This window comes from Perissodus microlepis, chromosome 6, assembly GCF_051167445.1.
Source record: "Perissodus microlepis isolate ML-2025 ecotype Zambia chromosome 6, ASM5116744v1, whole genome shotgun sequence".
Lineage (NCBI taxonomy): Eukaryota > Metazoa > Chordata > Actinopteri > Cichliformes > Cichlidae > Perissodus > Perissodus microlepis.
Genome location: NC_140466.1, coordinates 29,590,909 through 29,614,729, shown reverse-complemented (window position 1 = coordinate 29,614,729; position 23,821 = coordinate 29,590,909). Strand labels below are relative to the sequence as shown.

The window sequence follows — 23,821 nt, the reverse complement described above, 5'->3', positions numbered from 1 at the left end:
TTATATTTTCACTTGTACTTTTAACACTGGACTAATTTCAAATACATACATTTTGAAAAAAAAAATCCTATATTTCACTGGTTGTTCTCTGTGTTTTCCCCAGAGGCACCCCTTTTGTTCTCAGACTTATTCTCTACATGAGAAGAGATCCATAAACAACATTATGGAGTAATGACACTTAACTCTGTCACTATTCTGAGGAGTTTTAGTAAAGAGTTTCTCTTTTGTTTCAGCTAAAACTCTTGATCATGATACTGTTGGAGGTTTTTGTACAATCCTCAGTGCCAGAGCAGGCTGTGCAGTTATAAAGTCAGCAGAGTTTTGGTGATTTTTTCACACTACACCTCAACCAGCTTTTGTTGTGGTTCCTATTACAGCACCACACTCAGCCATCTCTTTAAAACTACACATTATTCACAAAGGTTTGTAAAGACAGACAGCTATGTGCTTGATTTTATACACAGTGGAACTGATATTAGCTGACTTCAAACATTAAGAGGTGTATGGACACAAAGGGTGTAACAACAACAACAACAACAACAACAACAACAAAAATAAATAGGGGGCACCATTCATATATCCTTTAACAATTTTGAATTATTGTCATTTTTAAAATACATGCTACTTCTCTCAGAAGTGTTTGGGAAAATAAGCACAAAATGTAAGTACAGGTAATAGTTTCTGGGAAGGACCACATGAGACTGGAGATTTTATTAGAAAAACATTTTATTTACTGTATCAGAAATTAAGTTACACTGATCATGTGGAGACAAATGCACTCGATCGTTGATTTTATTGACTCATTTGTCTGTTTTAAAGCACAAGTATTATTGGCATTAGACACAGTCCCTGTGTATCCTCCCCTGCTCTCACCATTTCAGTATTGCAGCAGCCTGATCTATAACTTATTCACAGTTTGGCTCAATAGTGCATCAGTTAAGAGCTGTCCCTCAACCACACCGCAGACTCAGCTATAACGAACTAAGCATGCAAAATATATTAGTGTGCTGACTTTCATGTATTACCAAATAAGGCATGTGCAAATGTGATTTTATGGATTATTACAGCCTGATGAAGCCAGATGAATTTAAAGTGATGCCTGCTAGGTTAGCAGAAATGAATGCATTTATTACTGTAATTTCAATTTGAATTCCCATGCAGCAGGCAAAAAGAAACAAAAATAAATCTGACTAATTAAACAGAGATATTTGGCTCAAGAATAACACATTCAACAAAAATGGGCTGTTCGTTTTATGTTCTTGTCTGATTAAAGAAAAAAAAAAGATCTCATAACCTTACATCAACACTGAGACACATTCTGAGAATATTCCTGTTATTGGCATTGGCATGGGAGCAGCTCGTGTTACACAGTGAATATTGTTATTGATATTACAAACATTATTGGAACAGCCCAGCTTTTATTTGCAGCTTCAGTAAGAAGTTAAACTTCTTAGTAACTATACTCAGTAACTATACTTAGTGACTACTCAGCTTCTCGATGGGCGTGACGGAGACACGATGATGTCATCAGAATCATCAGAATAGAAAGCGGCGTCTTCATTGATGTCACGAGACTCACTCTGGGCTGCAGGAGACATACAGCACGCATGTTTATAGGTGTGTGGACGCACTCCTCTATAATTACCTTTAACACTTACATTTAAGAACAAAGGCCATGAAACAAATAAACACTTTCTGTGACCTCTGTCTGACCTTTTGTGAGTGTCTTCCTGGAGGCAGAGATGTTAGACGCAGGCCGGGTATTTTTCTTTACACCTTCCTCTTCACCATCATCACTGAGAGATGCAGCATCTTATTAACAGAACAGCAAAGAGTAATTAATGCCATTCAGCCACACCCTCAGAGACACATGTACAGATGCTATAGTGCTAACAGCATGCATTTAAATATGGACCATTTCTTCTCTCGTGGCATTGACTAAACTTTTCAACAAACTAGAAAGTGCATTTTCTGAAGAAACTGCAGTGTGAATGCTTGAATCTGAATGTATGAGCTGAAATGAATTAATTACTGAATATTAAGCTAAAAATGTTGAATGAGCTGGAAAATACAGAGTTTTTAACCTGAAAACAAAAGTGCAGAACTTTTGAAAGCTGATGTTCACACAGAAGAAGTTGGAAAATAGCTGAAAAGTTTTTAAATTTAAATTAGAAAAACCTAAGTAATGAGAAAATACATTTTAGAGTCAGAAAACATCTGAATGAATATTAAAAGTTCATATTCTTTGAATCACTGAATGACTAAAATGTGATCCCTCCACTTGGATCCACACAGTTTAAAAAGTTTAAATGTCTGAGCTTTGAAAAAATCCTTGAAAGAGTAGTTGTCAAACAGCTAACAGATCATCTGCAGAGGAATGGTTTATTTGAAGAGTTTCAGTCAGGTTTCAGAGCTCATCACAGCACAGAAACAGCTTTAGTGAAGGTTACAAATGATCTTCTTATGGCCTCTGACAGTGGACTCATCTCTGTGCTTGTCCTGCTAGACCTCAGTGCAGCGTTCGATACTGTCGACCATAATATCCTATTAGAGCGATTAGAACATGCTGTAGGTATTACAGGTACTGCACTGCAGTGGGTTGTATCATATCTATCTAATAGACTCCAATTTGTGCATGTAAATGGAGAGTCCTCTTCACACACTGAGGTTAATTATGGAGTTCCACAGGGTTCAGTGCTAGGACCAATTCTGTTTACAATATACATGCTTCCCTTAGGCAGCATCATTAGAAGACATAGCATACATTTTCACTGCTATGCAGATGACACCCAGCTCTATCTGTCCATGAAGCCAGATAACACACACCAATTAGTTAAACTGCAGGAATGTCTTAAAGACATAAAGACCTGGATGGCCGCTAACTTTCTGCTTCTTAATTCAGATAAAACTGAGGTTATTGTACTCGGCCCTGAAAATCTTAGAAATATGGTATCTAACCAGATTCATACTCTGGATGGCATTACCTTGGCCTCCAGTAACGCTGTGAGGAACCTTGGAGTCATTTTTGACCAGGACATGTCCTTCAACGCACATATTAAACAAATATGTAAGACTGCTTTCTTCCATTTGCGCAACATCTCTAAAATTAGAAATATCCTGTCTCAGAGTGACGCTGAAAAACTAGTTCATGCATTTATTACTTCCAGGCTGGACTACTGTAATTCATTATTATTAGGATGTCCAAAAAACTCACTGAAAAGCCTTCAGCTAATCCAAAATGCTGCAGCAAGAGTACTGACAGGGACTAGAAGGAGAGAGCATATTTCTCCTGTTTTGGCTTCCCTTCATTGGCTTCCTGTTAAATCCAGAATTGAATTCAAAATCCTGCTCCTCACATACAAGGTCTTAAATAATCAGGCCCCATCTTATCTTAATGACCTTGTAGTACCATATCACCCTATTAGAGCACTTCGCTCTCGCTCTGCAGGCCTACTTGTTGTTCCTAGAGTATTTAAAAGTAGAATGGGAGGCAGAGCCCCTCTTCTGTGGAACCAGCTTCCAGTTTGGATTCGGGAGACAGAAACTATCTCTACTTTTAAGATTAGGCTTAAAACTTTCCTTTTTGCTAAAGCATATAGTTAGGGCTGGACCAGGTGACCCTGAATCCTCCCTTAGTTATGCTGCAATAGACGTAGGCTGCCGGGGGATTCCCAAGATGCATTGAGTTTTTCCTTTCCAGTCACCTTTCTCACTCACTATGTATTAATAGACCTCTCTGCATTGAATCATATCTGTTATTAACCTCTGTCTCTCTTCCACAGCATGTCTTTATCCTGTCTTCCTTCTCTCACCCCAACCGGTCGCAGCAGATGGCCGCCCCTCCCTGAGCCTGGTTCTGCCGGAGGTTTCTTCCTGTTAAAAGGGAGTTTTTCCTTCCCACTGTCGCCAAAGTGCTTGCTCATAGGGGGTCATATGATTGTTGGGTTTTTCTCTGTATCTATGAAGCGCCTTGAGGCGACTTTTGTTGTGATTTGGCGCTATATAAATAAAATTGAATTGAATTGAATTGAATTGAAAGACACGCTGTTGGAGAGAGAACAACGATGGCTACATTTTGAGGGTAAAATGATGGCTGTAGAGCAAACACTATGGACATAGCCGCAGTTGAGAGAGAAGTGTTTAAGATGAATCTTGGCACAGTGGCAGGCAGAGCTCGTTAAGCAGGCAGGTGTGAGCCTGGTTGCTATAGTGACTGCACCCAATGGCTCCATACACACGCACACAGACACGCACCTCACTTCTGCTGCTTAAAATGAACAGAAAAGTCAGGCCCAAACAAATCCTTCCCAAATGAAAAGTACATGTCGTATTGACAAAATTCTTTCACCGTGAGCGCCAGCAATGTCCAGTCTACCAAATTCTCAGTTTTCATGCCTGTGGAGTTTATTATATGGACGTGGTGACAGTGGAAAGACACCATGCTCTTCTGATTTTCAAACGAACCTTCTGAGCCATTTTAACATTAGAGTCTATGGAAGAGTTGGAGGGAGGAGGCTGTGCATTGGTGACATTTATGAAAGAACCATAACACCTAGTACAATAGTAAACACATTGGATGAAAGAGGACAGCGATGGCTACGTTTTGAGGGTAAAATCATACCTGTAGAGCAAACGCTGCGGACACAGCAGCAGTTTTAAAAAAGATTTTAAGATTAATTTTTTTGCTCCTCTCACTCTAGCAGTTGAGCTGTCTCACTCTAGCGGCAACATTCCGTCCCATACACACCCATTATAAACTCTGAAACGGCTGAAAAAACAGCATGAAACTTAAACTAGAACTGAAGAAAAAGTATAATAGATATTGAGAAGATAAATACAAGTTGAATAGTTGAATCTCTTGGCTTCGTTTTAAAGTTTGAATGGTGGCTCTATGTCAACGTATGTGGAAGTAGTAAGAGTTGAAAAATAAGTAAGTTGAATGAGGATTTGAAGGGTCTCCCCATTGAAATACATGGGAAATTTTTGTTGAAAAAAGTTGAATAAAATTAAAAATATAAATGTTAAAAATGAGAAAAATAGAAGCACACTTGTCCAAAAGAAGAGGAATCTAATGGTGTTTGAATGGTTTTTCTAAGTTGAACGGTTTTGAAGGAGTTAGCGTCCAAAAAACATACGGAAAAATAATAATAAAGATTCGAAGAACAATACTGTGAATGCTTTTACAAGCATTCACACTAATAAAACCCTGCCTGTAGGAATCTAGAACAGCTCAGCGAGGGAGTTCATGTTGCTCATGATAGGCCTTTCACCACATTATTAAAAACATCAAATGAAGATGGTAAAAAACATCAGCTTCACTGGAGGCTGTCCCATTCACTGTACCCAGTGAAGCATGACACAATACGACACACTGTAAAGATCCATAAGAAAGCACGTGTTCTCAGATCGAAAAGAAGCTGGAACGATGCAGGTTAAACTCTCTCAGTGAAGCCCACAAGGTATCAAATGCAGAGGCATCCTTGTAAGATTATGGGGGAAAATGCTGACATCACTGCTTTGCTCTATGCACCAGCATGCTGTGACATGCTCAATACTCTGGGAGATGGCGGGGAAAGTAATGGGGGAGTCAGTTAGGGCAGACAGATGTGAAGGCAGGACTCCTGAAACAGAAACAGCTTTGCACAATGTTCTCAGAGAACTCCTAACTTTCTTGCTTAGGAAGGATTGAGGATAATTCACAGAGCGGTTCAGTCACATGGAAAGTTCATGCTCATTTGATCTGTTCATAATTAATCACTGTCATCATCTGATTTCCTATTTTGGCATTTAACAGGAAAAAATGGTTCTACTTCGGCGCTGAAATGAACTGCATCACAGCATGACACAGTCAAATCCCTGCAATCGTTTGTGTGATGGCTCTGCTGATGGGAAGCTGCGACAGACCTGAGTCATCGCGGATGTTGCGATCGCTTGACGTGAGCGCATTAAATATAATTCTGTAAAGTTTCATTAACATTGAATTACTTGCACAGAGTTTGGGGGATATTCTTCCAAACTTTTTTTTCTTCTTGTCATTTGCGCCTCTGTTTAAACAGTTCTTAAGCTCCTAAACAGTCTTTTCTACTCCTAGTAAAGTAGAGGCAGTAGTGGTGTGAAGGTCCGCTGAGTGCCCTCTTAAGTCTTTATTTTATTTGAGGCAGACGGTGCCCTCGCTGGTGCTGAGCAGACAGGGACAATAGAATTACATTACTGCTCCAGCGAAATCCATCAATACTCAAAGCAGTGCTGGGGGGAAGGAATCATAAGTGATTTGGAACCTGAGAGCAGGGAGGTGCATACATCAGTGAATATGAAGTCTGAGCACTGAGCAGTTACAGTGTAGCACGAAGGCACTGAATACATTTGTACAGCGTGTTGGGGTGCATCAACCCCTATCCCTGAACTGAAGATGGATGGAGAGCTGTGACTTTGTTTGGTTTTTTGCTGTGTTCTGATGAATATTTTGATAGTTTGCTGTGGATGTGTTTGCATAGAAACAATTTTTAAAAGATGGCGAGAACCTCACCTTTTTTGCTGGGTGGGTGTTGTAATGCACTTCCTCTTGGTGCCAGCGTGGGAAAATTGTTTTCCATTAAAGAAGGCACAGACCTAACACACAAACGCAAACAAGCAATTGTGGATTTTTTCTTTGGTTTGACTGTTTGTTTGTTGTTTTGTTTTTTTTAATTCAGTGCATAAATGAGTCACCTTTCTTGTGCAAGACTACATCGAGCCAGATGTCCCCTGCACGCCGACTGTATCATCGTCAAGGCGTCATCATCCAGCATGTCACCAACGGAGGAAGCTTCATCGCTGAAGTTTGAGGATTTTTCAACCTGGAAACAGCAAAAAAGGGGGAAGAGATAAGAAAGGTTCAGCAGGGACAAAAGCTTACAGCCAACCCACCAAAAAATGTTTTTTAGAGCCACCTAGTGGTTATTTGTGTTAGCTGCAACGCTGACTCTGGCTTATTAAGGACATCATGATCTCTAGTAGGATTGTTGGAAGTAAAGACATCAGCACACAAGTAATTTCTGGTTTAATCAATTTTTTCCCCTTTTGTTTGGGTTTGAAGGGAAAAAAAGAACGAAAAACAAAATTACATTTAAGTCCTTCATTGCTGAAAATACTTCACACACCTGCTGATCATTACCCAGCATTAGAAAAACAAAATCAGCACTCGTTATGCTAAAATTAACCTTAACATAACAAACATGAGTCTTCAAGTATCCATGAAAAGTAGCATTTATTGTTTTTATTAGTACACTGTTCTCGATGCTTTACAAGTACGGCTTGATATGAGTGCATCGCATGGAAGCGTGTGGGTAAAACCTGATTCAGTGCATCTTCCGGTAGCTCCTTCAGCTGTGAGTCTCTGAAGAGGTGGCCTCTTAAAGCTGACTGCAGCATCACTGTGTCCTTAAAAGAGAATGCAGAGGACGGATATGGACAGAAAGAGAAATCTGGGCCAGAGTGTCTAGACATTTCTTTTTTTACATAACATTTCTATCAGATATTAATAACTTCCTTTGCATAAGCGTGTTACATACCCTGTTTCTGTGCTCCCTCCAGCATATCTGAATGTCTAATGCTGCTTTCGCCATTTCTTCTTTCTCTCCGTCATCTGTGACTGATTCCTCACCTCCCTCTGCCTCCTCTTTGCTCCCCGTGTCCCTCTCCTCTCTCTCTCTCACACCTGTGCTGCCCCGAGTCTCCTCTGCCAATGTGGGAGGAAGAGAGGAAAGCTCAGCCTGTGCAAGTTTACTGTTTTCCTCCTCCAGAGTTTGGATCCGAGTTCGCAACTGTTTCAACTCCTGTCTGGGAAACACAAAACACACGAGTGCAAAGCAATAAATAAACACAACTTTGCATGAAAAGCAAACTCCACCTGCAAATCATCATAATTATTAGTATTAGTATTATTATTACATATTTATCTATTACTTAAGACTTGAAATGGAATTACACTTGGCTTTTAACTTAAAACTACAATGATCAATTTTATGAACAATGCAAATTGAAGAAAAGTGTGGACACACTGAATCACATCCATGTCAAACACCAAATGCAGGAGTGAAAGTGTACTTATGCTGCCGTCTCTCTTCATCGTGTAGTTTTTTCTGTTCAGCTTTCCACTGTTTTGTCGCTTTCTCTAGTTTTTCTCTTTCAGCCTTCAGCTGTTTCAGTTCATCACTGGAACCACAGACAACACAGATTAAGTATAGAGAACAACAGCTGCTGTTACAGATGTAATAATGTGGTAGGTTCAGATTATTCATTTATTAGACTTTTACATTTAGAAGTAGTGTTTTGTTTTTTAACTGAGCAGTCTCAGGCTGCTCGTCACTCACTCTCTACTTGACAGCAACTCTTCAAGTGCCATTTTCTCCTCCTCCAATTGGCTCAAGCGTTCCCTCAACTCCGAAACCTCCTCCCTTTCATCAGCGAGCGTTCCCCCGGAGACCACTGCCTCTGTTGCCATGGTAAACGCCAGACTCTCGGTGAGTGTGGTCTGGACTTCCTTATCCAATAGGATGGTGCTCTTTGGTGACTGGGCGTGTCTTTTGCTGTCTTCCAGCCTCTGACAGGAGGAGAGAGTCTGTTAGCTGCGAGCTTAGAAACAGAGGCAGGCAACTGCTCGTGTTTACATGAACAACTGGTTACGGCTTCCTCTCACCTTCTCCACCTCCAACAGCCGTCTCAACAGTCTCTGTTTACTCCACTCTCTGTAATCTGGGACACATCATTACACTATTTTCAGTAACATTACAGCACACAGCAGAAAACTGTAACCACTTTATGACTATCCTCTTGATCTCCAGGATTTTCACTTGTGACCAAAGTGCATTTAGTCTCCTTGTGTGTTTAATTGGAGGCACAGCATTTGGTTTTAGTTGTGGCTTAAAAACTACAACTTTTGAGTCTTCTGGAAGTTGCCTGCATCCATGACCACAAGGACTTTTTGCCCCTTTCGCCCAACAGCACAGATGTAAAGACTAATACCAATTCCTTTGTTTCCTTTGTCTTTGCATTGCACTTAATGTTAGCTGGAATGTAATCAGTAATGGCAGCCTACGTAGATCATAAAGAAAAACTGTATTAACCAATTAGGATTTAAAAACAATACAATTGTTTTATAGCAGCGAGCTTTACTAGGAGACAGGAAGGCATGTTTCTAGTACAAGCTCCTTTAACGGGACCCTAAATCAACATATAGAACACACTGGTTCCAGTATCATTGGTTTTTTACTCCTCCCGGTTTTATACATATGTACATACTGTATGTAAAATATACAGTGAGTTGTAGGCGTTTTACACTGATATCTGACTCTTGCTGGTTTTTTCAGCACTATGTTGTGGCGTGTGAGAAAAGACCTTTGGCTCCTCCAGCAGGACTGTCGGTGTTGAGTTCTTCTCTGAGTGCCACGTTCTCTTGTTGAAGCTGCTCCAGGTTCTCAGTCAGACGGTGAACTGTGGAGCTCAAAGCTTTTTGCTGCCTCTGGGAGCATTTGCTCTCGGCTCGACAGCTGCAACAGAGCAGGAAAGGGAGTCTCAATGCCAGAAACGTACTCGTTTATTCGTTAACCTTTTATAATGATGACGACGGAGATCCGTGATTCTCCTGAACTCGGCTACACTCAGACACGTGTGTGTCAGTCACCTTTTCTCAGCTGCTTCTAGAAGCATCCTCAGTCTCTGGATCTAAAAGGAAAGGCAGACAGACCCACTTTACTGAACTCCTTTACACACCACCAAGCTCACAGTGGGCAAAGTGGGACTGATTTTACCTCCTCAAAGTATGATTTGACTCGAATCTTCAGTTCTTCCAGGTTGGTGGCCCTCAGCTCACTTTGCAGTTTACTGAACGAGCAAAAAAATAAATAAATCACATGAGCATCATTCTGTTTTACACAGAAACCAAACATACAGAGACAAAGTTGGAGGACGGCATTACCTCAGGGCGTTTTCTTTCTCTCTGCACTGCTGCTCCAGCTTTAGGATCCTCTGCCTCAGTCCATTGATAACCTTGACAAAGAGGATCAGCTTTTCTTGTTATAAACACGTCCTAAAAATTACATTTATTCCCGGCATGTTCACCAACCCACTGGGTATACTCACCACGCTCCCTTCTCTTTTCCTATCTACCAAACTACGCGTATATTCAGATCCCTACAGGAAAAACATTGCACAGTTGGGGTTTTTTTTTTCATCATTTTAGCTTCTTTGACAAAAAAACTACACACGAAAAAACAAAAAACAAATAATTTTCTGTTCTTACCTTAGTGGGATCCAACAGTGATTCTATCTGTTTCTCTCTCTTGGCATTATCTTCCTCCAGGCGTCGTAGTTTGGCTTTCATTTGCTGGTTGTCAGATTTCTGCTCATGAAGGCTCTGCAGAGAACAGCACCAGTGACTACTCAAACATATAACAAGTGCATAAGGATTTACATTTTAAAGAAGCCTGACTAAATTAAAGAAGAAAAATGTAAAAACATATTTTTCTTTTTGAGAAGAAGAACAAAAACGAGATGGAAAAGTCACTACACCGATGTGCAGGCATGCATGTCTTGTTTTAACGTGTGATTATGTTACTCCTTACCTTCTTGAGGTGAATGATCTCATCGTACATGTCCTCCTTCTTCATGAAATCACTTGTAACTAAAGTCAAACCTGCAAATGATGGGAGAAGGTAAATGATTTCACAAAGAAGACAACACATGCTTTGCTTTGTAAGTCATGAAAAACAACACTGACTGCACTAATATCACATCGTACTCCCTTCACAGCCAGTATTTTTCCTTTTTTTAAGCGTCTCCTGTTCAGCACAAAAACCTGATCTTCAGCTCTGTCTCCCTCTTCGCTCCATTTCTAAGTCTGATACACAAACGCGTTCTCTCACCGTTGGAAGCAGAGCGGAGATGTTTGGATTTCCTCGTGCTCAAGGTCTGCATGAGGAGCTCTGGTGTGGCGTCACACTCTGATCTCAGAGTTTGAGACACATCTGAAAAAGAGAAACAGACAGAAGCTACTTGTCAACATGCTCCGGTTTCCTGATTCATTTGGCAGATTTCTATTGTTTTTAATAACGCAGTGTTAGATGTGTGTGCCATGCTTGTTTTTAAGCCTAGATGATGTGCTAATAAACATTAAAAAGAAGTTTGGCTTACACAAAGTGTTCCAACACGAGTCAATACTGCATCTGACTCATGCCTTTTCACACTTTTCGAGGACACGCTGCAGAGCATGAATAATGCATTTAAGTTCAGATATGTGACGAAATCACTGCAAACCTATATTTCCCTTTACCTCCTTGTTTTTGCTGTACAGCCTTCCATAAACTGTTTCATTTCAAGCAAGCAGATAAACCCATTCACTGTGAATGTATTTATGTAGGCACCATTCACAGAGCTTGTTGTGCCTTCATGACACCTACCAAGGCCGTTGCTGAGGGAAGTAAGGCGAGCTGGGCCAGTCTCCCCGGGAGTGTCCAATCTGGTGTCCCCCAGAGAGGCCCTTGGTAGTCTCCAAGCACCCACTGCCGCTCTCCTGTGATTCACATTCAGACTGGTAAGGTATGGAGACCCTACAAATACAAAAGCAAACATAACTTTCAAGGTGGGTTTTCCTACAGAGTCTGAAAATACTACCTACAGTGCAGCCGAACAGGACTCACCTGGAGAAGGAGGAGGCTTGCCAGAAGAGACTTTCTTTTTCGTTTTCTGATAGAGGACAAACACGAAGGGGGCAAAGCAGATGACAGGAGTATTTATGAAACTGATTTCATGCGGAAGAGCACGTCGAAAGCAAAGGAAATATCCCAGCCATAAAAACAAAGACATAACAATGTGTTCATGTGGCACAGATTAGATTCACGAGTCCATTTGTTTACCTTTACTGGAACATCAGCAGGGAGCGAGAAGCCATCCTCAACCTAGGAGGCGTAAGACACCCATACTAAGACAGAAATCCCCTCTGATTGAGAAGTCAAAAGTGCTGAAAACAACTGCCATAAACTACCATGGCTTTAAATTATAGAACCTTATAGGCTTTTAATAAGCGATTCCAACAAGAACCACTGTAAAGTCAGTTTTAAGTAAACAGTTGTATCTTTAACCCAGCCAGATCAGAACACTCACCAGCTCCTCGTAGTCTTCATCTGTTTGGACATCACTCGCCTGAAGAGACGTCTTAGCATTGGCACTGAACATCGCTAGTAAATAAATGTTATGTTAGGTTGGAAAACTCGACTTTTCCCACTTCTAATTCGGTCATCTTTTCCCAACTCCCAAATCTTACTTCACGTCGCCTCCTCTCTTGCTAAGAAATACACAGGGGGGCAACAAAAGAGACGCTAGCTATGCTACAACTGGGAATTTACGTGTTTTGGGACAGCTAACTTTCCTTAATAATAAGCAGTTCATACGGTAACGTGGGCTGTAGAGCATAGCTTCCTTAAAACTGTTAAAATGCTGCTGTCTTTCGGTACAGAGGTTACTGATTTCTCATCGGCGTCGCAGATTGAGTCGTCTAGCAACCAGGTTGCCGTTAACCAGCGGTGTAAATTTACCAAGAAAAAATCCGAGCGGTGCCGGAACTGTATGAGGACGTCTTCAAACTAAAACGTAAACGCGTGACAGACGATAGTAAACGTGACGCGTGATGCTTATCTTAATTTAATGGTAGTTTATGAAATAATGTGTTTTAAGTTGGCAAACTATGCTTCGATTTCAAGCGAAGGGCAACGCATTTCTTTAAACAAGAAACTTATTTTGAAAATATCGGCCGGTTGTACCCGTTAGCTTTGTTTACCTTGATAGAGCACAGCCCAGGTAGTGTTTTGCCCGCTGCTCTCGGAGTGGTGCTACAAGGAGGGGCTGAAAGTGGGTTCTTCTTCCCAGAATCATTCAGGTCCGTGGGACACATACAGCCCAATTTGATCCTATCTGGGGTGGACCAAAAAAACCTCCATAATTTACAAAACATGTGATTAACAGATGGAAGTGTGTTAGTTTTTACTTGTGCATTACAGCTTACACCGCTGTAATACATCATAGTGGATATACAAAGGTACAAAACTTCACGTGCATTTTAAAACTAAAGAGTAACAGTGTTTTTACTCCTTTACGATCTAAAAAACTTGAGATATCCAATATAGCATTATTATCGACTTCTATTATCACTTTGCAAAGCCATTCAGTTGGCCAGATATGACCATTCTGAAGTCCAGTTGTTTGAACCCATTCTTGGTTCCATATAGCATGAGTCAAGGGGATGAGGATGTAAAAGTAACCTTTGAGCTCAGTTTGAAAAAGTCAGAAAAACTAATAAGAGAAGTTCAAAGAATAACTGACAGAACCTAATAGTCCTATCGCCTTATAGAAGACACAGGGGTGTTGTCTTAACATCAAACTTGTATCAGCCTCTCTGATGCTGAGTAAGTTTGGTTTGTTCAGAATATTTGCCTGAATTGAAAAAACCTGATCAAACCTTTCTCTTTTGTATGTCCACTGTCAGGAGTTGATTTTTGTCATTCCTCAAATTCTCCTCTTTGCTGCAAACTCTGCAGCGAGCTGAGTGGCCATGTTCCTGTATCATTTTCTCATACTGTTTACACAGGTGCTGGACCCCCAGCGCCACACAACCAGGCAGACCAGCATATTTTTGTTCAGGGAGAGCAAAGTCATTGTAACCCATTTAATCGTACAGCTGTCCTTTTTTCTTAGAGAGCTTCACCAGTCTGTATCTTTAGAATAAAACCAGTCACCTATTTTGCTCATATACACAGAGATGATAATGGTATAATCAAAGTTCATTTCAATTTTATTTATGTAACAAAAAAACGCAACAGCAGTCATCGTAAGGCATTTTATATTGAAAGGTAGATACCCTGCAATAATACAAAAAATACAATAACACAATGATACAGAGAAAACAATCAGATGACTCACTTTGAACATGAACGTGGCAACAGTGGTTTCTTCCCCTTTAACAGGAAGAGACCTCCGGCAGAACCAGGCTCAGGGAGGGGCAGATGTCTGCTGAATAACTTGACTTCATCACATAGTTTATAATAAAATAAAGACTTCAAACTTCCTACAAACCATCCACGATGTCTTTTCATTTTGGTCAACACCTACTAAAGCTGGACCCTATCCCAGCTGTCACAGGGCAAAGGGGACAGGTATGGTCAATTTACCATTGGACTGTGGGAGAAAACTAGATTATCAGGGGAAACCATCCAAACGTCACACAGAAACGACCCCTACCAGCCAGTGAATTCAAACCCAGCAACTTCTTGCTTTGAAGCAAGAGTCCTAACCACTGGACCACCATGATGCCCGGTGTCCTCAAACAATGATCTTAAATATCAAAATTTCCCTTTGGAGTCTCTCCTTCTCAAGAGAGAATTTCTGTTTTTATCCAAATAAAGGGATGAAAGGAAAACTCCCTGATAGAAAACCTTTCTGCCTGTGAATGATGTAATTGTACATTTGTAGCACCATCTAGATAGTTGTCAATCATTTTGCTTCTCAGCTGTTATTTTATGTGATCTTTTAGTCTATTTCATTTTGTCATTTAACTTGATTCAGTGCTTCTGCCAGTAATCAGGCCTGGCTCTGGCTAGTGGAATTGAAATTTAACCCCGGTAATTCATGATTTAATAGGGGCAAGTAGGTTTGGTTCATTTTCTCTTTAAAAAATTAAATAATAATTATAAAATATTGTGTTAATCTTGATTATCGTTTTCTGATATTAACATTTGTTTGATGATCTGACACGTGATTAAATGGGAAGGGGGTGAACGCAGCACTGTAAGCCCCGTGAATGCTTCACGGGGCTTACAGTGCTTCGCATTACTTGAGTAGTAAATTCTGTATCATTTGAGCAAGCTGAGTTATACTTCATTACACTTTCTCACCACGAGCTATCTAAAATACAGGCAACCAGGCATTATACTTCAAAAGTATACACAACTCAGTGTTCATTACCAAGACTCAAGGACTTTACTGTTAGGTAATGAAAAACACCCAGACTCTCTGTAACTTGATGAATTTGCTTTTTCTCTTTCCGAGATTCTTGTCCTTGCTGCTTTTCTCCAAAAAGCCAGATGGGGGCGATGTAGTCCCAGCTGTAAGATATCCTCTCCCCCAGATATCCCACCTCCGCACTAACTTTGCAGGCTGTGTCCCAGCACAGGTTTCATGTCCTGCACAACCTCCCGCTTCAAACTATATGCACAAGCTCATATAAAATCCGTACTTTTCATGGTTTGCTTATCCTACATCTTCATTTCATTGGACAATGTTGTTGGTGGGGCCAATCTGGGATTCTTTTGCTCTGTTGCTACCCCTTCTCTTTGTTTAGGGTATATCGTGCTATTCGTTTTAGCGATTTATAACCAATTATCTAATTATTTTATCTATATAAGCCATAACTAATGATAAATAAAGATCCAAGCATGGGATGCAAAAGTAGTGCCATCAAAATGCTCATCTTGTCCAGATAACAATCAAAAACCTCCGTTTGTTTTACAGTTATCAAAGATCAAAAGCTTAAAGTGAAAAGTTGCCAAAGATTTTCCTGATTTTTATCAGGTTACTGACTCAGCAGCACACCAATTCTTCACGCAGCAACTTTGCAAGCCACTAATCTCCCTAAATTAAAACCAAGTAACTGAAAATGTATGCATACAAAGTGAACCGTTCATGAACTATCCCGTCTTTCAACTACATCCTCAAATTACATTAGGAATTAAGGTTTTTAGCTCTACACAGGCAAAGCTGCTGTGAGAAAACTTCACTGGCTTATAGCTGCGAGGAAGATAACTTTGCGGTACAAAATCAAAACACCATTACCATAATCGATTATATGTTCAACTACTGGAAAATAAAAGAAGAAGAAGAAAAGAGAAAAGCTTCATTTAGCTTCTCATGGAGCTTTTTATACCTTAGAAAGCTCTCCTGGGGTAGTGGGCGTGAGGAAAGGATAAGCACCCGCCGTTATCGCTCTCTCTCTCTCAGAGTAAATAAAGGTGGATGTGTAGACAGGAGTTATGACAAAGCACGGGGGAGAAGGACGGAAGGGCTGATCAGACTACAGGATGGAAAATGGGTGGAATTTCAATGAAGGGAAACAACTGAGTAAATTCGCACTTTTGTCTCTGATCTCTCCGATGTTCATGTGTGAAAACACAATGTTTGCATTGTTCCACACTCAGTAGTTTTTGTTTGGTAATTTTTTTCAGCACAGATTTTGTGAAAACTACAGGGGGAAGAGAACATTATACTAAAAGCTACCCCACATCAGATTCAGAGGGGACATTTGACTCATAAGAGATCCCAGCACTGTATGCTGACATTGTCAGAAAATGGCCTTTCTCTGCCTCTTTCCAGCACAAACATACCAAATCTGTTAGGTGGTGAATCCACATGGACCTAGCAGAGTTCTCCAGGAGCAATGGAAAAGTTAGTGCTGATGGTGTGGATGATACTGGTTATACGTGTGGGGCTATGTGAAGATCAGTGCAGGGGTGGAGTGGTTTGTCAAAATTGCAGTCATCTCCCTCCTGCTCCTCTGCCTGTATCTGGGGCGTGTACTGCCTTGAAAAAAAAACCTCACAAGCTTGCAACTCCTGCAGCTCCAGCGAGCCAGTCCGGATTTTTACCCAGTTAGGGGACACTGATCACCATCAGCACCATCAGCAGCAGCTCTCTCTCTCCTTCAAACACCCCCACAGTCTCTCTCCCTCCCTCTGTCCGTCTGTCTATCCCTCTCTATAAGACCAGCATCTCCTTTCTTTGCTCCTCTTGTCAAGCTGCAATCATGTCCTCAAACGGCGCCGACGGGGACCTGCTGCAGATCCCTCTGGGCCTCATCAACAGCGAGGGCAAGTATCTGACTGCGGAAACATTCGGCTTCAAAATCAACGCCTCGGCCAGCAGCCTGAAGAAGAAGCAGAGGTGGACCCTGGAGCAGACCGGGGAAGACGACAGCGCCGTGTTCCTCCTGTCCCACCTGGGCCGCTACCTCGCCACGGACAAAGACGGCAACGTTACCGCGGACAGCGAGACGCGCGAGCGGGACTGCCGCTTCGTCATAACGGTGCACGAGGACGGGCGGTGGTCGTTGCAGTCCGAGCCCTACGGCCGCTTCCTCGGCGGCAGCGAGGACCGGATCACCTGCTTTGCGCAGACCGCCTCGCCGGCGGAGAGATGGAGCATGCACCTGGCCGTGCACCCGCAGGTCAACCTCTACAGCTTCGCCCGCAAGCGCTTCGCCCACCTGAGCGCCCGGCAGGAGGTATCAATAGATCGGGATGTCCCCTGGGGGGTCGACTCGCTTGTGACCCTGGTGTACCGCGATCAGCGCTACCACCTCGAGACTTCTGACAACCGGTTTTTGCGCAACGACGGCAGCCTGTCCACCGCAACGGACAAGGATACCGGCTACATGCTCGAGTTCCACTCCGGGAAAGTGGCATTCCGCGACTGTAACGGTCGCTACCTGGCCCCCGTAGGCCCCACCGGCACTATGAAGTCTGGGAGGAGCACCCGGGTGGGAAAGGATGAACAGTTCGGCCTGGAGCGCAGCCACGCGCAGGTCGTGCTGACTGCAGGCAACGAGAGAAACGTCTCCACAAGGCAAGGTGAGGCTGTACAGCTGCACTGACCCAAGAGACACCAAGTAAAAGAAATGCAGTTTCACCGTGAGGTCACCGCATAGCTGGACACAGCAGGAGGCAGCTGTTGCGTGTCTGTATGAAAAAGTAGAGCAGAATTAGAGACCCCAGCTAGCTCATTTTCCTCCCACACCATGTGTTTGTCATTATCGCCCCCCTCCCCTCCGCTTTTTTTTTTTTTTTGCAGTTGTTGGGGGGCGGGAAGGGGGGGGGGGCGCAGTCCCTGCCAGTTTAACATTTTTCCTGCAGTAATTCTACCCCTGCTCTGTGGTTGCTGGCCCGGGGTCAGCTTCAGTCTGCAGCTGTGCATCGTTCTTTATCTCAGAACAGACAGAAAACGAGGGCAGATTTGCTTTGGAGACAATGGGAAAATGGTGGAGAGGCAGAGAACGCGGGCCACAAAGAGCGAGGTGTGCCTTACACAGGTCTGCTGAATGTAGGTCTTTATCCCACATGCAACCCCATTGTCTCGTTGCCTCCCGGTCTCTAATTGATTCTGTGCACAACATTAGCGGGGATTTATCAGTGTGTGAGTGAGTGTGAGACAGACAGAGAGCATACCAAGGGAAATAGAGGATGGTTTGCTTGAATGAGGTCAGTGTATGTAAGGCAGTGACTTGTGACCTAAATTGTGACCATAATTGAAAGGCTGATGGAAAGCAGGACCAGGGGACTTGGACTTATAATTCATCACAATTTATTTTCTTTGTTAAAGAAATAACAGTGCTGCTGCATTTGTACTAACCACTAATGGTTCAGTGGGCTCAATACGGGCATTGCACAAGCATTTTGTTAACTGGCAGCTTGGGTGTCAGTAATGAGGACAGAGACATTTTTATTCTCTCAACTCTTCCAAGGTGGACTGGTTTTATGTAATGGGAGGCTGAGTCCAGTTTCGTGTCTTTGTAAGAAATCTACTGGTCAGATCTTTTTGCTCTTTGTTTGGAACCATTTTTCCCTATTAATAGATGTGTTAAACTCGCGCTAAGTTCATATTCAAACATATTAACACGTTTCTTCTTCTGGTATTCAAAATATGTTGTCTCGATGTGGGTTGCAGAGATGATGGGGCTCTGCCATTTCACCACATCCCAAAGGTGCTCTACTGGATTGAGATCTGGTGACTGTGAAGGCTATTTGAGTACAGTGAATTTGTTTCCATGTACCGGTTTAAGATGATTTAAGCTTTGTGACGTGGTGTGGTATGCTGTGGCCATAAAGGGATGGACATGGTCAGGTAGGCTATGGTGTTTAAACAATGGTCAGTTGGTACTGAGGGGCCCAAAGTATGACAAGAAAATATCCACCACACCATTACACCACCAGCCTGAGCCAGTAATATACAGTAAAATGGATCCATGTTTTCATGTTGTTTATATCAAATCCTGAACCAATTATCCAAATGTTGCAGCAGAAATTGAAACTCAACAGAGTAAGAAATGCTTTTTCCAGTCTTTTGTTGTTCAGGTTTGGTAAGCTTCTGTAAATTGTAGCCTCAGTTTCCTGTTCTTAGCTGACAAGACTGGCACTCAGTGAGATCTTCTATGCTGTACAGTCCAGAGGTGCCCTTCCTGTTGCTGTCCTATCAGCTTGAAGCAGTCTGACCATTCTTCTCTGAACTCTGACATCAACAAGGCATTTTTGCCTAGAGAACTGCTGTTTCTCTGTAATTTATCTTCTCTGTAAACGGTTACTTGAATCACATTTCTTCTCCATTTTCATGCTTGGTTTAAACTTAATATCCAAATACATTAAATCTGATCACGGTCTCACTAACATCTCCTCATATGTAAGAACACGATTCCTTCTATGGAGGGATATGGTGGAATACCAGTCCCTTCATGTAATTGTTCATTACAAGGTTGGTGGATTTGTTCTGAGCAACCATGTCATGATTTATGTAAAATACATTGCAGTTGAATTTTTAAAATGTATTTTTGGCAATTTTATGTGCCATTTAGTTCCATTATATTGTAGGAAAACCACTTATATCTGCAAAACTGGTAACTCACACCAAAAGAGCTTAGACAAATATCATTACAGCACATGTATTTAATTCATGATTTGATTTATGGGTGAACTCTTTCTTGTTTTGATGAACTCACAATTATTTTTCAGCTCTACAATTTAGCTCATTGTTTTGGTTTTAGTCTCAGAGCCTATATTTGCAGATGGCTGCCTTTTTTTAAACAATTAATTCACTTTAATATAGTTGTCCAGCAAAAAACAAAGAAAAAGGGAGAAAAAAACAGCAGATCGGGGGGTGAACTCAAGTAGCTATTTCCCCTTGCAGATGAAGTGAAATGAATTACAGCTTAAAGTGGGGAACATTTAAGTGGCACTTGTCATTTGACCTCAAACATGGCTCCAACTCAGTGGTCATCCCCCTGATCAGCAGCAGACGATTCTGCATGGAACAGCTGACTGGATCAGCTCTGGATCAAGGCGTGTTAACATATGGCTATGTAACACACACATTTGTTTTTACGCAGCACTTGATTTGAATGGTTTGCTTTTGAGTTTCAAATCTTTAGCATATAGTTGGAGTGTACGTGTTTTGAGTCAGCAGGCTGACAAATGGATCATATGCAGAGATGTTCTCCACACATTAGAATTCTAACTGATCAATGAAACATTTAATGATGAGGAAAAACTTTCTACTTTATCGTTACTCTGCTCACATGACCACATCTACTTCTTCTTCTTTTATCTAGTCCCATTCAGGACTGGTGAATTCACTGAATGGGTGCAGTAAGGCCCAGATCTTTGTGAGTTTGAGACATCCTCTGGCTTTAAGAGTCTCTCGGGAGAAAGTTCATAAATTTAAGGGTTTGAAAGTTTCAGACATCCAGAGACAAGAATGAAAGCTGACAGCAGTCTGCCCCACTTTTCTAGGCATGGATTTGTCAGCCAATCAGGATGAGGAAGGGGACCAGGAAGTCTTTCAGCTGGAGATGAGCCGTGAGGACAGGAAGTGTGCTTTCAGGACCGCTGCTGGAAAATACTGGACACTCACAGCTACCGGAGGACTGCAGTGCACTGCCTCCACCAAGTAACAACACACATACGCACACACCATATAATGTTGAATGTTGGTTAACACCCATTTTATTTCATGCATAACCAACATTGAGTGGAATAACTGGCTTGTTTATTGTGTGGGTGTGTTTCAGGTCTGCCAATAGTTACTTTGAATTGGAGTGGCGTGACGGCCGTGTGTGTATCCGTGCAGCCAACGGCAAGTATGTGACTGCTAAGAAGAACGGGCAGCTGGCTGCTACCATTGACAGCGCAGGTCAGCCATGCTCCTTACATTCCCAAATACAACGTTTTCACCAAAAAAAAGCTTTGATGCACATCATATCAACATATTAAATGTAATATGTGTGAAAAAAGATGTTATGGTTCAGCATTGACGGTGCCTCCGCAGATGTTCAAGTTACCTATGCCACGTCCTCTAATGCCCCCCATATACCCGCGTAAGGTGCTTTTATGAAACAAGCCCCAGAGTAGTTTGGTCCAACCTTAATCTTTTTTCACTTCAGGGGAGGCCGAACAGTTCCTGATGAAGCTCATCAACCGTCCAATCATCGTCCTCCGCGGGGAGCACGGGTTCATCGGGGCTCGAAAAGCTGGAACGGCAACCCTAGACTCCAACCGAGCATCCTACGATGTTTTTCAGCTGGAGTTCCACAATGGTGCTTACTCCTTCAAAGGTGGGTGACTGTTTGAATAAAACAATAAAATTGTGTGTCACTTAGATGCAATGTGTTGTTTTGGCAGGTCATACTGTTTTTTTCTTACTAGAAGTCACAGAACGTGACTTATGTGAGACTAGTTAATGGATTTGAATACTTTCCAGGGAGCCGGGTCTAATGTGGATAACAAGAAATGTGCAGTTATACTTAATATAACTGAAGCTATCTACACAACACAGCAGTTGTGCTAGGATGAGACAAAGAAGCTGACTGAAACCTCTGTAGCAAAAGAGCCTGTATCAGATTCAGATCGTTCAATAAACAATGCTTCTATTTTCTTGTCTCGTGGCTTTGATTTGATTTTCTAATGAATGTGGTGATGTTTGCCATGGTGTTTAAAATAGTGTTCTCCACAACCCAACCCTCTTCAACCCCACCCTGCTTAAGGGAAAGTCAATATTTAAGCATCTAATGGGAAAGCCATTATAGCTGTATGGATCACTCACCCGGGGCCATCTCCCATTTGAACCATCATACTCAGGCTTGACAGGGAGCCAGTATGATGCATTATTTTTCATCTAGTATTGTATTGTTGGCCAGCAAATTCTGATCCCAAAGTATTTTAAACATTTAAATAAAATGATGTCAAATATCTTTTCCTTGAATTCCTAAACTAAATTGACAAATTGATATACTTATATATGTGTACTGTGTGTCTGCCGAGCCTCATTAAGTGTGTTGTTTGTCCAGACTCCCAGGGGAAGTACTGGTGTTTTGGAGATGGCACAGCCATTGTGTGCGGCGACTCATCGCCTGTCCAGTTCCTGCTCGAGTTCTGTGACCTCAACAAGATGGCCATTCGTACTCTGAGGGGGAAGTATCTCAAAGGGGATCACGCTGGAGGGCTCAAGGCGAGTGTAGACTCCCTGGAGAGCGCCACCCTCTGGGAATATTGAGAAAGCACAGCTGGACTTCTCCACTATGCTTCAAACTAGAGGTAGTTAGTGTAGGTAGCAGTTCTTTCTTTCTTTTGCATATGTGTGCGTGCCTGTGTGCGTGTGCGCAGTTCTGAATTTGTTTGGATGGGTGGCGGAAAAATGACGCTGACGAGAGGAACCAAAGTGCTAAAGGTGTTTTGTTTTTGTTGTTTTTTAAAAATTGCTCAGTAATGATCTCATCTTACTGGTCTTTGTACTGGAGGCTTGGATTTACAACGACTTGCTGTTAACTGAATGCATTGTAGTGTGATTGCACAGTATTTCTTTCACTTCCAGTTAAACTTTACACATGCCGTACCTGATAACCGTCAGGACAGTTATTGTTATAAGTTGTGCCTATCTGTGGTAACTACTGGTGTAAATGAACGTGTTGAATACTATAACCCATAACTCGCAGTATCTAACCTTCAAACCTTCTCCTGCTAATTGTCCTGCTGCCTCTATACGCTGCTTACATCTCCTATTCTCGTTCAAAGTGTAACGCATAATGCTCATCAGATGAAGGAATGTTACTGATTTACACGCGTCTGCTGTAAATACTGCTCTTTTTTTGTCACTCAATTATTGAAACCATAGCAACCATGGGAAACACAGAGCCAGGGGCTGGCAGATCTAATGTGTCTTTTTTTTGCCTGTACACTCTTAGTGAATAAAATAAAAACAGTTTGAAAGGAGCTTCGAAACTCACTCACCGAGTGAAGGAGTCGCCTTAGCACAATAATGACACACAACGCACTCAAACGCACACAAATGCATATAAATAAAAATGCATTAATTCCAGCTGTTCTAACACAGCGCCCAAAAATGAGCACAATATTACAGCGTCCTTTTTGAACTACGTTAAAAGCACATGTTTGTGGTGATGAAGTGCCCGCCTTGGATTTTGTGCTGCTGCTGCTGCTGCTGGTGTGTAAACACAATGGTGGAGTCATCTCTCTGGCTGTGCCTTTCATAGAGTACTCTGTCTTTTCCCTTTCATGCTCGTACATTTCAATCAAGTGAAAAGTCCAATAAAGTTTACCTTCTCAACAGTGGATCGTCTTGTTTTTCTCTCAGTTGATTTTACTTGAAAGGGTTAGCTCCACAAAGAGAGGGCGTTTGTGGATTTGAGGGATTATTTCTAAAGATTCACACCAACTTCCATCTACATGTTCATCTGCTTCCATCTACAGCCAATTAGAGTGTTACAGAAACTGATTTATTTTATGTGGGGCAAACTGATGTAGGCCAAAATATCTTTATTCCTTGCTTGTTTGGGCAGGACTACACCATGAGAACTCCTATAATAACTTTTTCAATGCAACACTAAATTCTTTAATGGCAGTTTAAATTGTTGGTTGCAGTATTACATTTTTTTCTATGGTAGCTGGGATAGGCTCCGGCCCCCTCGTGACCCTGATAAGGATAAGCAGAAGAGGATTGATGGGAACGATAACTGTAGAAA

The 23,821-nt window shown here is 41.9% G+C and overlaps 2 protein-coding genes across 4 annotated transcripts; one reads left to right on the top strand and one right to left on the bottom strand.

Moving 5' to 3' along the window:
* Positions 1–706: 706 nt before the first annotated feature.
* Positions 707–16,444, bottom strand: iqce (IQ motif containing E). 3 transcript variants are annotated; one of them, XM_084931888.1, is made up of 22 exons: positions 12,812–16,444; positions 12,139–12,212; positions 11,892–11,933; positions 11,676–11,721; positions 11,436–11,585; positions 10,902–11,003; positions 10,602–10,672; positions 10,280–10,393; positions 10,120–10,170; positions 9,956–10,026; positions 9,789–9,861; positions 9,662–9,702; positions 9,376–9,527; positions 8,678–8,733; positions 8,352–8,581; positions 8,086–8,193; positions 7,551–7,818; positions 7,333–7,419; positions 6,709–6,836; positions 6,527–6,609; positions 1,714–1,812; positions 707–1,585 (listed from the first exon to the last, which is right to left on the bottom strand). In XM_084931888.1, the coding sequence occupies exons 2-22, from the start codon at positions 12,208–12,210 to the stop codon at positions 1,488–1,490; spliced, it is 2,142 nt and encodes a 713-aa protein (XP_084788014.1). In that variant the 5' UTR covers positions 12,211–12,212; positions 12,812–16,444; the 3' UTR covers positions 707–1,487. The 3 variants fall into 3 exon arrangements, with proteins under 3 accessions (XP_084788014.1, XP_084788013.1, XP_084788015.1); XM_084931887.1 differs by lacking the exon at positions 12,812–16,444 and having other exon boundaries at positions 12,139–12,727; XM_084931889.1 differs by lacking the exons at positions 12,139–12,212; positions 12,812–16,444 and having other exon boundaries at positions 11,436–11,548; positions 11,892–11,919.
* A 205-nt stretch (positions 16,445–16,649) lies between these two features.
* Positions 16,650–23,411, top strand: LOC146385900 (fascin-like). Its single transcript, XM_084931893.1, has 5 exons — positions 16,650–17,648; positions 20,577–20,733; positions 20,855–20,976; positions 21,227–21,397; positions 22,130–23,411. The coding sequence occupies exons 1-5, from the start codon at positions 16,826–16,828 to the stop codon at positions 22,333–22,335; spliced, it is 1,479 nt and encodes a 492-aa protein (XP_084788019.1). The 5' UTR covers positions 16,650–16,825; the 3' UTR covers positions 22,336–23,411.
* The last annotated feature ends 410 nt before the right edge of the window (positions 23,412–23,821 follow it).

Excerpts from the sequence above, each read along its gene's own strand:
- LOC146385900 (XM_084931893.1), top strand. The coding sequence starts at position 16,826 with ATGTCCTCAAACGGCGCCGACGGGGACCTGCTGCAGATCCCTCTGGGC. Across the intron at positions 17,649-20,576 it reads AAACGTCTCCACAAGGCAAG|GCATGGATTTGTCAGCCAAT; the intron begins GTGAGGCTGTAC and ends CCACTTTTCTAG. Across the intron at positions 20,977-21,226 it reads TGCTACCATTGACAGCGCAG|GGGAGGCCGAACAGTTCCTG; the intron begins GTCAGCCATGCT and ends TTTTCACTTCAG.
- iqce (XM_084931888.1), bottom strand. The coding sequence starts at position 12,210 with ATGTTCAGTGCCAATGCTAAGACGTCTCTTCAGGCGAGTGATGTCCAA. Across the intron at positions 9,703-9,788 it reads TCAAATCATACTTTGAGGAG|ATCCAGAGACTGAGGATGCT; the intron begins GTAAAATCAGTC and ends CTTTCCTTTTAG. Across the intron at positions 8,734-9,375 it reads TCCTGCTGGAGGAGCCAAAG|ATTACAGAGAGTGGAGTAAA; the intron begins GTCTTTTCTCAC and ends GATGTGTCCCAG.